Source organism: Mirounga leonina, unplaced genomic scaffold, assembly GCF_011800145.1.
Source record: "Mirounga leonina isolate KUSES-001 unplaced genomic scaffold, KU_Mleo_1.0 Mir_166, whole genome shotgun sequence".
Lineage (NCBI taxonomy): Eukaryota > Metazoa > Chordata > Mammalia > Carnivora > Phocidae > Mirounga > Mirounga leonina.
In genome coordinates, this window is record NW_023270418.1 from 32,852,553 (window position 1) to 32,865,509 (window position 12,957).

The 12,957-nt window shown below is 52.3% G+C and overlaps 1 protein-coding gene across 3 annotated transcripts in view; it reads left to right on the plus strand.

Annotated features, from left to right (window-relative positions):
- Window positions 1-8,579, plus strand: part of KDM2A (lysine demethylase 2A) — a 113,726-nt gene extending 105,147 nt beyond the window's left edge. For all 3 annotated transcript variants that reach the window (XM_035013371.1, XM_035013372.1, XM_035013373.1), the window contains 5 exons: window positions 680-1,392; window positions 3,325-3,488; window positions 4,084-4,242; window positions 4,824-5,039; window positions 5,457-8,579. In XM_035013371.1, the coding sequence (XP_034869262.1) occupies window positions 680-1,392; window positions 3,325-3,488; window positions 4,084-4,242; window positions 4,824-5,039; window positions 5,457-5,638 (1,434 nt within the window). In that variant the 3' untranslated portion in view covers window positions 5,639-8,579. The remainder of the gene's footprint in view (window positions 1-679; window positions 1,393-3,324; window positions 3,489-4,083; window positions 4,243-4,823; window positions 5,040-5,456) is intronic.
- Window positions 8,580-12,957: the final 4,378 nt, after the last annotated feature.

The following is a 12,957-nucleotide window of genomic DNA, read 5'->3' on the forward strand; positions in this document are numbered from 1 at the left end:
GTTCCTCACAGAGGTTCTCGTTCTCTGCTTTATCTCCCGTGCAGTTGCTCTCTAGGGATAGGGTGGGGTATGGAGTGGAAGCAGCAACCGGGTAGAGTCCATCTAAGACACTGGTGGAGCTAAAGTGGTGTTCACGGCTGTCAGATTCTGTGTCCTAGTTGAAACGGCATCTGTGCGCTGCTCTTCTTCTACCACAAGCATCTACCATCAGAAGCATCTCCAGGGTGAAGGAGCTCTCTGAATTAAAAATGGTCAGATTGCATAGGGGTAAAGTTGTGGCCTCTTTAAAGGATATCTTTATCCAGGGAATAATAATCCCAAAATTTGGGGCAAGAGATGCATAAGGTGGGCTGTGGAATCATGCAGCCCAAATTTGGATCTCACTCCTCTGTACTTGGACACAGACCTTTGTGTTACAGGTAGATTTCCCAAGTGACCTATTTTAAGGGTTTGTTCTGTAATCAGCTTTCTCCAGCACAGACTTGAGCTCAGTTGCCGATCCAGCAGATTGCAGACTCTGAGGAAGTGACCACCCTGTAGCCTGCAGCTACCCCTTTCAGCGTAGAAGAGCAGCAATCTGTCTTCTTTCGAGTCTCCTGAGAGCAACCATGAGGCTCACGTAAATTTAGAGGGTTTTGGAGAAAGGCGCTGACGGGGCTTTTGGGGGCCTGTTTTGCAGAAGCGGAAAATGGAAGAGAGTGATGAAGAAGCCGTGCAAGCCAAAGTCCTGCGGCCCCTGCGGAGCTGCGACGAGCCCCTCACGCCCCCGCCTCACTCACCCACTTCCATGCTGCAGCTCATCCATGACCCAGTCTCCCCCCGGGGTATGGTGACTCGGTCATCCCCTGGGGCTGGCCCCAGCGACCACCACAGTGCCAGCCGCGATGAGCGCTTCAAACGGCGGCAGTTGCTGCGGCTGCAGGCCACAGAGCGCACCATGGTACGGGAAAAGGAGAACAATCCCAGCGGCAAAAAGGAGCTGTCTGAAGTTGAGAAAGCCAAGATCCGGGGATCGTACCTCACTGTCACGCTGCAGAGGCCCACCAAAGAGCTCCACGGGACCTCCATTGTGCCCAAGCTGCAGGCCATCACGGCCTCCTCTGCCAACCTTCGCCATTCCCCCCGTGTGCTAGTGCAGCACTGCCCAGCCCGAACCCCCCAGCGTGGGGATGAGGAGGGGCTGGGGGGAGAGGAGGAGGAAGAGGAGGAGGAGGAGGAGGAAGATGACAGTGCAGAGGAGGGGGGTGCAGCCAGGCTGAATGGCCGGGGCAGTTGGGCTCAGGATGGAGACGAAAGCTGGATGCAGCGGGAGGTCTGGATGTCTGTCTTCCGCTACCTCAGCCGCAGAGAACTTTGTGAATGTATGCGAGTGTGCAAGACGTGGTATAAATGGTGAGCAGGGATACAGGGATCAGGAATAGGGGTATGGGAGTAGGTGGCAGGTTTTCCATATGAGAACTGCATGTGTCGTGGCATCTGGAGGCTGGCTGGGTCCCCAAGGACTGACTCAACTCAGTCTGTTCCCTAGATAGTGGGTCCTGTTAAAGATGTGGCCATTTGTGCCTACAGGTGTCCTCGGGGAAATTTGGCCCTTTGCTTCCTCTCCCTGCTCCATATTTTCCCGTTTCTCTTTACTGGATATATGAAACTGATGTAGGGGATGTATTTGTACAGTTTGTGCTAAAACTTTAGTCGTTAGTTTTCCCCCCTCAAGTAACCTGTACTCATCACACAGTCGTTGAAGAGCGTGTGCTGTGCCAGTCACTCCTGTTGCTGGTGACACAGGTGACCGCTCTTAAGCTCCTGCCTCAGTTACCTCTCCATCTGCTGAAAGAGGTGGACATGCTTTTCAAAAAATGTGAATGTGTTCACAGTTTTCCAGTTTTTGTTCTTAAGCCCTAAGTCTGGACCAGAAATCCTTTCTCCAGGAAGCAGAGTCCAGTTTTGAAGCTTCCTGAGACTTATTCATCCTTCCTAATGAGACCTACCGTTCCTTCTCAAGCTCAACAGTAAGACACTTAGGGGGGGAAAAAGTCCCTCGAGATGATGAACAAACGTTTCCATAGGGCATTAATTTTTCCTGTGGTTCCTAGACGCTAGGACATAGCATATCCTTTGTATCTGGGTCAAGCCCAGTTACAGTAGTTCTCAAAATGTGATGCTCAGACCACTGGTGGACCACTGGCATTACCTGGGATCTTGTTAGAAATGCAGATTCTCAGGGCCCGTTTCAGTACTTCTGGGTCAGAACCTTTGGGGGTGGGGCCAGGCAATCTGTTTTTAACACGTTTTCCAGGGGCTTCTGATACATGTTAAAGTCTGAGATTCACTGCTCTATCATAAGCAGCTTGTTTTTGCCACACAAGTCTTATGTGCCATTGGTGAAATATTTTCAGTCTTTAAATAAAGACCTCATTCTTTGCAAACGCGATTTTATTTCCCAAATCTGAATTAATATGTGATCTACCCAAATTGTCCTAATATTTTCTCTTTGTAGGGCTAGCGGGCCTGCCTGGCTCTATCTCTCAGTTTCCAGGCCAAGTCACATAAGACTCATATTATGTGCTGTCTCCCCTTCCCCTGCTGACCAGACTCTGAGCCAGGCTTGGGGGCAGGGGCTGTAAAATATTAAACAGAAGCCTGCATGTTACACTGCTATTTGTGGCCTATGGACTGTAGACTGTAGTGGAAAGGCAGGCCTTTCCCTTCCAGTTCTGGTCTGGACTGGAGCAGAAAATAAAAAGATAGCACTGAAGAAACCCAAGACAGGGAGAAGACTCTCCTGGCCTGATGATGAAGAGCCTCTTTCGGCCTGATACAGTAATGGGCTCTGTACAGCTTAAGGCAGGTTGGATTGTATATGTGCCAAGGAACGCCCGGCATCCCAGGCGGCTGGGCTTGACTGACAAGGGAGAGAATGGAGGCAAGCCTAAGGCTTCAGGCAGTAAGAAGTCAAATTTTTTAATACTTCCTTCTACAAGCTTTGGCGGGAGCCATATTTTAATACAAATGAGGGGTTATAGTATATTGTTTGCTGTGTGTTCCTAACAGTTGTGTTCCCAGCCCTTCCAGAGCAAATCGGTGAACTGGTCAAGTTATCCACTACTTACCCTGTAGGGTTGCAGTAAAAGACAAGCCCTTTTCTCTGAGGCAAAACAAAGAACCCAGGGCGTGGTACTTGTCTGCTTGTAGAAGAGCCTAACTAGGAGGGCGGCTCTCCGCGAGCTCTGCTTCTCCCAGAAGCCCATAGCACCCTTTGATGGGAGCTCCTCTGACAAGGGGTACCGGGTTACTGATGGCCAGTTCTCTCTCCTTCTATCACAGGTGCTGCGACAAGAGACTTTGGACAAAAATTGACTTGAGTAGGTGTAAGGCTATTGTACCCCAGGCTCTCAGTGGTATCATCAAGAGGCAGCCAGTCAGCCTTGACCTCAGTTGGACCAACATCTCCAAGAAACAACTGACGTGGCTCGTCAACAGGCTGCCAGGTGAGCAGGCAGGGAAGGCTGGCTCTAGGAAGTGCTGCTTTAAATTGCTTTAGGGCAGGGTGCCTGGGTGGCTCAGTCGGTTGAGCAGATGCCTTCAGCTCAGGCCATGATCTCGGGGTCCTGGGATCGAGTCCTGCGTCAGGCTCTCTGCTCAGTGGAGAGCCTACTCCCTCTCCCTCTGCTTGTGCTCTCTCTCTGTCAAATAAATAAATAAAATCTTAAAAATAAAATTGCTTTAGGGCAATATCGGGCAGCAGTCCCATGCCATTGTCATCTTCCTGCTTATTAGCAAGGGCTTCACCTAGGGCCCTCTAACTGCCAGTCCCCAAAGCACCACTCCAGACTAACTGGACTAGTCAGTTACCACCCGGACAGCAAAGACCATGAATCTTGTTGGCATAGCCACTGCAAAGATTTGAGTATGACACCGCCATGATTGGCCCCTTAGAATGCCTTCCCCTCAGCATTTTGAGGTCCTAGGAAGACAGGAAGTCACTCACACTTACTATATTATTCTGGTAGGAACTAAGCAATTGGTTTTACCACCAAAGCTGGAAAATGTAATAGAGTGTATGGTTGGTTTCTTCCCTTGTAGGACTGAAAGACCTCCTCCTAGCAGGCTGTTCCTGGTCTGCAGTGTCTGCCCTCAGCACCTCCAGCTGCCCCCTTCTCAGGACCCTTGATCTTCGGTGGGCAGTAGGAATCAAGGACCCTCAAATTCGGGACTTGCTGACTCCACCGGCTGATAAACCAGGTATGCTCTGGGCCTGACTTCTCTGTGTTCATCTTAGGGTAGCTTTGTCTTTCGACAGACGGTCTCAGAAACTAAGGAAGTGTCCGAAATGATGCTGTGGATGAGTGCAAATGGAGAACAGAGTGATAGGCTGTGTGTAAGTGCAGGTTAGCTATTTACAGCCATCTGCCTGCCTGCAGGCAAAGGAGGGAATCGTCTTAGGGGGTGCTGGAGTTTGGGACCCAGACAGTGTTATCGTGAGGAAGTCCGGGAAGTCTTCATGGTTGAGGTGGGACATTAAAAGCTGTTTGCGTTGTGGCCTAGAAAAGTGTGGGAGTGTGGAGAGGGGTGGAGCGTTCCACACATACCCTTTTGCTGTGTAAATGAGGCATAATCTAGCAGCTGGGAAGAAAGAAAACGTGTCTGGTTTCCTAGAAACTGCCCCCACACCCTGCTCACTGCCTGCAGGCAGGACTGGGTGTGGGCAGTTCTGCTTAACCCCTGCAAGGAGGTCTGGCTAGGAAGAAGCTGAAGCTGCCTGCAGTTTTGGAGCTGGACTAGCGGTAAGAGTTTTGACCTAGGCTCTTTCCTTGCCTGTGCAGGTCAGGACAATCGCAGCAAGCTCCGGAACATGACTGACTTCCGGCTGGCAGGCCTTGACATCACAGACGCCACGCTTCGCCTCATCATTCGTCACATGCCCCTCCTTTCTCGACTCGACCTCAGTCACTGCAGCCACCTGACAGATCAGTCCTCCAATCTGCTCACCGCTGTTGGGTCTTCCACTCGCTACTCCCTCACAGAGCTCAACATGGCAGGTACGCCGCTGTGACGTTTCATGACAGACACTGCCCTGTGCCTCCTGAAGGGCTCAGCCCTCCCTGGAGCTTGACCAGTAAAACAGAGAACCTGGGTCTGTTTGAATGGAATTGTTTGCTCATATCTGGACAAGGACACGGATTTCTCGCTCTCTTCACTGATTGGGGGCTGGAGGCCTCAGGTAGTTGTCAGGTGCCTGAGGGCGTGGCCATTGCCGGTGCAGTTTGGTCAGCCCTGTGGAGCAGGGAGTGAGGGGCATCAAGGGGCACTTCTGGTCTCTGAGCCAGGTAGTTACGAGACAAAGAGGGCTTTTGCTTAGCACTTATTTTAAGGGAAAGCTGGGGAACTGGGTGGCGGAGGTAGGCTCCTGTGGCTGTGTGTACACAGCATTGTCCGCATGCTCACTGTCCTCACAGGTTGCAATAAATTGACAGACCAGACCCTGATCTACCTACGGCGCATCGCCAATGTCACCTTGATCGACCTTCGAGGATGCAAGCAGATCACTCGAAAAGCCTGCGAGCACTTCATCTCAGACTTGTCCATCAACAGTCTCTACTGCCTGTCTGACGAGAAGCTGATACAGAAGATCAGCTAAAACACACGCAGCCCAGACTGCACAGGAAACCGATCTTCCCCTGACTCCCCAGCCAGGAGAGCCTCTCTCCCCGACCCTGCACGGGCTCTGAGGCCAGCGTCACACTCCCTCTCTGCTCTCTTGTCCCTTGAGCCCTTCCCCTACAGGCGGGGCAGAGAGGGTGGTAGACACCAGGCTTACCTGCCTGCTCCTCTCCCTCCTGAGGAGAAAGGAGTAGAAAATTGATCCGAATCCAAGGGGAAAGCACAGGCTGCGTGCTGTCGAGGTGCCTGCTCGCTTGCTCACCTGCCCACCCGCCTGCTCGCTCACCGGCCAGGAGGCCGGGCTCTCAGTTTGGGGTGTCTGCAACCATCATCTGTGCGGGGCCCGGGGGCCCTTCTCCCCATCCATGGTCCCCAGCCGTGCCTGGTTCTGAGCAAATTTCCAGGGAAGAAAGCGGCCCTGTCTCTGTGGCCAGGCTCTCCTTGTGGTGTCCAGTGCGTGTCTCTCCTCCACCACACTCTCCCGGCTTATGCAGGAGGGGCCAGCAGCCCCAGGAAGGCCAGACCCATGCCGATCATACTGGTGCTGTTGAGGTGTATAAAACCTCTCATCCGTGTCCATGCTCTCCCCCTTCCTTTAGCTTGATCCTGTCCAGTGCTCGTGGTAGTTCACGTAATGAGGTTACCCCACCCCAGACTTGCCTGCTAGTCTCTATGAGGTCCTTGTTGCACTTATTGGGGTTGAAGCTCTTCAGAGGAGCTGGAACTGTGTACCCCAGGGACACCCCCATTTTATTGCTTCCTAGGCAGATTCTGAGACAGGCACCATCTCCTTACTCCCCTCCCTCTTTAGCCTCCCTGCCCATTCCACATGTTCCTCCTTCCTGCCTGGACAGGGCTTTCCCAGGATGTGTGTCCTCAGAGGGAGCAGCTGATCTCCCCGAGCTGGGGAGAGCAGAGAACTTGGCTCCCCACCTGCCTCCCAGCAGGCTCTGGGCCTCCGGTGTAGTGTAGCCCCCAGAGCCCAGCCTGTGTTCAGCCCCAGTGGCTCACTGATCTGGCACCTTGTGGCGGGGTGGGGGGGAGGGGGGTCCTGCTTTGAAGCCAGTCACCTGCCCTCTGCCTGTAGCCGTGGAAGGGGGTGTGCATGTGCCTCGGTGTGTGTGGCTGAGTGTGTTACACGTGTGTGTGGAGGGAGGGAGGGAGGGGAGCATGGTGTCTCCCCCTCCACCGCCCTGTGTTGAGCCCCATCAGCTGCCCCCTTTTACTTTGCATTGAACGGCCTGTCCAAAGATCCTCTCTCTAGGGCAGCAGAGAGCTTTTTGCACTTTAAAAAAAAAAAAAAAAAAAAGAAAGGTCGGAATTTCTTTTGGGTCAATATTTAAGTGTGTGAGGAGATGCTCAATAGCAGCAGCCTGTGGCAAGAGCTTATAAGTGATAGACGCGGATTTGCACTCTGCTCCCCATCTGTGAGGATAGCGATAGCACAACCTTGCCCCGCCTTCTCGTCCTCCAGCCCCCTCCCTTCCTGGCCCCTTTCCTGCAGCCCAGTCTCAGGCTCTCCTCCTCCTGAAACCCTGTGGGGGGAGGGGAAGGAGCCCAGGCACCAGGGGTCTGAAGCGTGAGCCACCCTGAGGAGAGACGCCAACTGCACACTTGCCACTTCCAAAGCAATAGAGGCAGAGGGGATCCCTCTTTGCCACCTAGCCCAGCTTTGACCCTGGCATTGACTGGCCTCCTAAGAAAACTGGGTCCTGGGAAGGGGTGGCATTGTGTCTATTTCTTCCAATCTGCTGATTCTCTTGGCTGCACCTTAAAAGCAGCAGTCTGCTCCCGTGACCCTCTGCCCCTTCCATTGGTCTCCAGGCCCCAGTGACCTGGGGCTGAAACTTTGAGGAAATGCCAGTGACTTATTCCAGAGTGCCTCAGTTAGGGGAACTTCTCTGTAAAGAACCCTGGGTATTGAGCAAAAACCTTATTAATATTATTGTTAATGACCTATAATTGGAAGCTTCCTGCCTTTTTTTGGTTGCTCCTGTGGAAAGTACTGAAAAGATTGTTTCATTTTGTTGTCTTTTTATAAAAGGGGAGGTGGAGAGACCCCTTCAGAGCAGGGATTGTGCCGGGAGAGTGCCTCTGACTTTGGGACATTTCATCCACAGAAGTTTCCAAGCTGATGGTTTGGTTGGGGGGGGAGGGGGTTTTTATTTTCGTTTGTTTTTGGTTTGGAAAAACAAGCATTTTTACCGCGCACGTAAATTGGTCAGCAGGAAAGGGAGCCCAGGAGTGGCAGCAGATGGACCTATGCCCTTGCTGGGTTTCCTTTTTCTCTAGGACTGTGAGGGGGGGGAAATGGTTTTTAGAGGTGAGGGTTGGTCTGCGTGGAGGAAAGAAATGTCTCTGGGGACAGAGGATCCCGGGAGTCCCATCACATTTCCCGAAATCTGCTCTGAGATGTGGCCTTGCCAGGAGAGCCTGCCCTCCTCAGACTGCAGGGCCAGACACCCCGCCTCCATCTTTCCAAGCACCGGGGCGAAAAACCACAAAGGAAAGGAAGAAAATTTATATATATATAATATAAAATCACTTGGTGATTAAAAAAATAACTGCTCCATAAATAAAACTCCTAAAGTCACTATGTTTAAAGGGTTTGGTTGTGTTTTTTTTGTTTTTGTTTTTCGGAGAAATATTGTAAATATATATTTTTTGTTGCTGATTTAGAGTCAATCTCCAATGTTGTGCTAAAAATTTTAAATTAAATGTAAGCATTAAGGGGGCAAGTCCTGCTATCTCAGTTGACACATTGGGGTTATTTTGGGCCAGGGAAGGAGGGAAGCTAGTTGGACTTTCGTTTTCTAAACGTTCTCCACTATTGGTTTTAGAAAGAGCAAGGACATCTTTCCTCTGACACATGGGAATGGGAGATATTTGTGTAATAAAATTTTTAAAAGACAAAAAAAGAAATAGCCTCCAATGGGAAATATTTTGATTTGGGTTTTGGGCTCCGGGTGGGTTTTTTTTTTTTTTCTTCTTTTTTTTTTTTTTAATAAAAAGGCTTTAAAAACGACCAAAAACAAAACCTTTTCTGCCTTGGTGTGTGTGTGCCGTGAGAGTGTCAGGTCACGCAGGCTCCGATGCTGGAGGCCAAGGCTAAGGGTTGCCTGCTTCATTCCTCTGAGCAGAAGCAGCAGAACTGCCACATGTCTGTACTACTTGCCTTGCATTTTTGTTGTTGTTGTTAATGTCAAAAAGCATTACCTGCTTCTAGAAACATCATGCATTTTACTTGATCAAGGTGAACTTTTTAATGGATGTACAAATGTGATTCCCTGATTCCCTGAAGTCCCCATCCCCCTCCCATGGTGCTATGCTGAGAAGGCCTGGGGATTTCTAATCTTGCCATCCCTGGAGATTCGAGGCCAACCTCCATCCGCTAAAGCTGCAAAACAGGCCCGTTGACAGTGCCTGCTCAAGGTCACTGAGCAAGGTCTGGACCAGACAGGCAGGCTCCAGTCAGCATTTGTCCCACCACATCTTGCTGCTTCTCATCACTTGGCTTGTTGAGTACAAGCTTGCAGCCGGTAGATCAGTGTGCTAGGTGCTGCCAGCCGACTACCACCTCAACCCTGATGGCAGCATCTCGGGAGAGCTGAACTCCCATCTGGGAGGTCGTGAGTAGGCTTCCACCACTACCTTCAAGGGAGCGGGGAATCCCTGCCCATCCTACTCCCAAGGCTGACAGTGAAGGACCATCTCCAGCTCTGCACATTCTAGAAACGGACAGGGTCTCAGACAGGAGTTAGCTGATTTCATGTTGGTTTCTTGAGGATGGATATGGATGTGGTGGTGGTTGGATGTTGCCAGGGAAGGAAGGAAGAGTGTCAGTTTTGCATCCTAACTATCTCAGAAACCCATCTGCCTCTCGGTTACCTCATCTCTGCCACCCTACTCAAAGCCACCATTGTCTGGAACCTTGACCACAGCAAGAGCCCTGAGTGCCTCCCAGCCTCCAGTCCAACCCCTGTCCTCCATGATGGCAGCCAGAACATTTTTCTTTAAAAGACAGATTTGAGGGGTGCCTGAGTGGCTCGGTTAAGCGTCTGCCTTCAACTCAGGTCATGATCCCAGGGCCTTGGGATCGAGCCCCGCATCGGGCTCACTGCTCAGCGGAGAGCCTGCTTCTCCTCCCCCTGCCTGCCACTCTATCTGTGCTCTCTATCTCTCTGTCAAATAAATAAATAAAATCTTAAAAAAAAAAAAAGACAGATTTGACTACTTTGCTTAAAACCCATTAGTGTGTTTCTCAGGACAAAGGCCTCAAGTTTCCTCACTCACCATTTGCCCCTCCTACTCCTCTCCACGCATACCTAACTTTGAGTCCCACCCTCTCTGGGCCTTTGCCATTTCCTCTGCTAAGTACCCCTGCCTCAGTTTACTTGTTGCTTTCCTCCAGGAAACCATCTCCCACCCTGTCCAAGACTAGTCCTATGCTCCCATGGTACCCTACTGCCTTTTAGGACGCTAAGGTCCTCTCCCCAGCTAGTGGGAAGCTCCACGAGGACAGAGATCAGTCTGTGTTGCTCCCCACATCATCCCCAGCAGCAGGTGCAGAGCTTAGCACCTAATAGGTGATGTTCCCAGTAGCTCGGATCCCCAGAGGCCCATCCTTCCCCAGTGCAGTCAGTCTGTTGCCACCTTCTCAAAACTCACTTTTTCCATTACCTCATACAACTTTACGTTTCTTTCTTGTGCTCATGCTACCAGCCTCTTTGGGGGTGGGGTGGGGGCTCTATCCAATCTAACCTGCATTCAGCTATGAATTAATCTTCCTAAGGTGCACACAAAAATCTTAAGTAATCCTCCAGGGTCATACCTAAACTCAGTAAACTCATCCTCCCACTGGCATTTGTAAAATGGCACATGGTAGGTGCTTCTAAGAGGACTTGAATGACACGTTTGTGGTCCCCAGGCTTGCTGTGGTTTTCTTTGGGTTTGCTTGTTTTTAAGTATTTATTTATTTGAGAGAGAGCACGAGTAGGGTGAGGGGCAGAGGGAGAAGCGGACTCCCCGCTGAACGGGGAGCCGAATGCGGGGCTCGATCCCAGGACGCCGGGATCATGACCTGAGCCAAAGGCAGACACTCAACCGACAGAGCCACCCAGGCACCCCAGGCTTGCTGTGTTTAGGATGTGCTACCTTTACTACAACTATGAACATTTTCCTTCAAACCTCTTCCTCCAAAAGCCCTTCCATTTCCCTTCCACCCAAAATGGAATAACCTGTACATTCTGTGCCTTTTGTAGGCAACAACAGTGTAGTAAAAGCAGCAGGCACCCGAGGCGCTGTGGTGGCTCAGTCGGTTAAGCGTCTCCCTTCAGCTCAGGTCATGATCTCAGGATCCTGGGATCGAGCCCCGAAGCGGGCTCCCCACTGAGCAGGGAGTCTGCTTGTCCCTCTGCCCCTCCCCCCATGTTATCTCTCTCTCTCTCTCTCTCTCTCTCAAATAAATAAAATCTTAAAAAAAAAATAAGGTGAGGAACTGACTCATGGATATTGAACTTAGCTGAAGTGCCTTGGCTAATAAAACCAACCTTAAGGCTGGCCCCAGAGTCAGTCCTATCCACCTGGCTCCCTAGGCGCTCTGTGTACACGTGATGACATTTCATTCACATGCCAGCCCAGGGGGCAGGTGCCTTCATTCTACAGATGACGAAGCCAAGGCTCAGAGAGGTGAAGCAAGGGCTCTAGGGTCAGCGGCCCAGCTGGGATGTATGTGAACACTAGGCCAGGGCCTACAGCCTTTACCCCAGTTCTCCCATGCCCTGCTGAGCATCCACCCGTCTCCCATGGCTCCTCCAACTCCTTGAAGGTGGGGCTAGCCTTAGCTAGCTCAACCTCCCGCTTCATCTGTTCCAGGAATGGTGGGATAAAGACATTTACTGAGCATAATGAAAGGTGGGTGTTATGGGAGGGGGAGGCAGGACCTAAATCATAGGTAAGTGACCCATAGCATTACAGGGCCCTGCTCTCAGAAGGACCCCACACTCAGCTTAATGCTCTGCTATTGCCATCTTGAAATGTTCTTCTTTTTTTTATTGTGAAATTCTTCCCCGCATTTCGTTTGCAGTATATGTACGTGTAGCTAGTCTTGGTGGGGAGGAACAATCCTAGCTCTCCCCTTCCCTCCCAGCCAGCTCTGTGCTAAGTGCCATTTGGAAGGCCAGCAGCAGAGCAGGCCTGCCACTTACTGGCTGGGGAGACCCATCCTACGTCCACCTTTCCAGGTGCCCAGGCCCAGAAGGAAAGCTCAGCATTGACGCCCAAGTGGGCAGAAACAGTGACAGCAGGCACTCCAGGTCAGGAGCACCTGGGTTTGCTCTCGGCCTGGCGCTGTCACCCAGCTTCTGCCTCCGCCACCTGCCGATTCCAGAGAGTTACAGGGGGCAGGAAGGTCCAGCTGCCGTCCCCCCAGGGTGTTTCCTGAGAGTGCTAGGAGGGCAAGACAGAAGGACAGAAGCAGAAAGAGACAGACACAGAGAGAAAACACCCCAAAAGATCCAGAAAAGGAAAGGGAGAGGGGAGAGAGGAGAGAAAAGAGGCCACAGAGGACGCCTAGAGGGAGATGCAAGGGAGGCCCACATACTTCACGTGTGACAGCCACTTAGAAAGCCATTTCTCCCAGGCCACCACTGCACACACAGTATCTCCCTTAATTCTCAAAGCAATCCCGTGAGGTCAGGCTGGAGGGCAAGGAAAAGAAAGGCAAGGCTCAAAAAGGTTAAGTAATTCGGCTGGGGCACCCAGCCTGGGCAGTAGGAAGTGGCACTAGCATTTGACCCCAGGCCTTTTCCCCAGGTCCTCCCTCTCCCCGACACAGCAAGTACCACTGGCCACAGCATGAGGCCCGGGCGGGCTACGAGACCACGCTTCGGACACTCACAGGCGGGCCTGAGGCGCCAAGAAACAAACGCTCTCTGTGCGAACACAGACGGTTCCAGCGCCAGGCGCAGCCGGGGCCACCGGGGCGCACGCGCGCTAGAGAGGACGGCTGCCGGACGCCACGGGGGGCGGGGCCGGGGCGGGGCCGGGGCGGGGCCGGGGCGGGGCCGGGGCAATGGGGCGGGGCCGGGGCCACGGTCGCGTGGGGCCACAAGCGGGGGCCCAGGCCCGGCTAAGGCTCTCTCTGAGGCGGAAAGGGAGACGGGGGCCCCGGGGCAGTGCGGGGAATGCGTGACCTTCCGGAGGGTTCCAAGGAGAGGCGCTGCTCCGGAAAGTGGATCGGGCAGAGCCAGCTGTCTGGAAGCCCGGCCCGGGATTGTGGGCGGGTGCCTGGGAGCC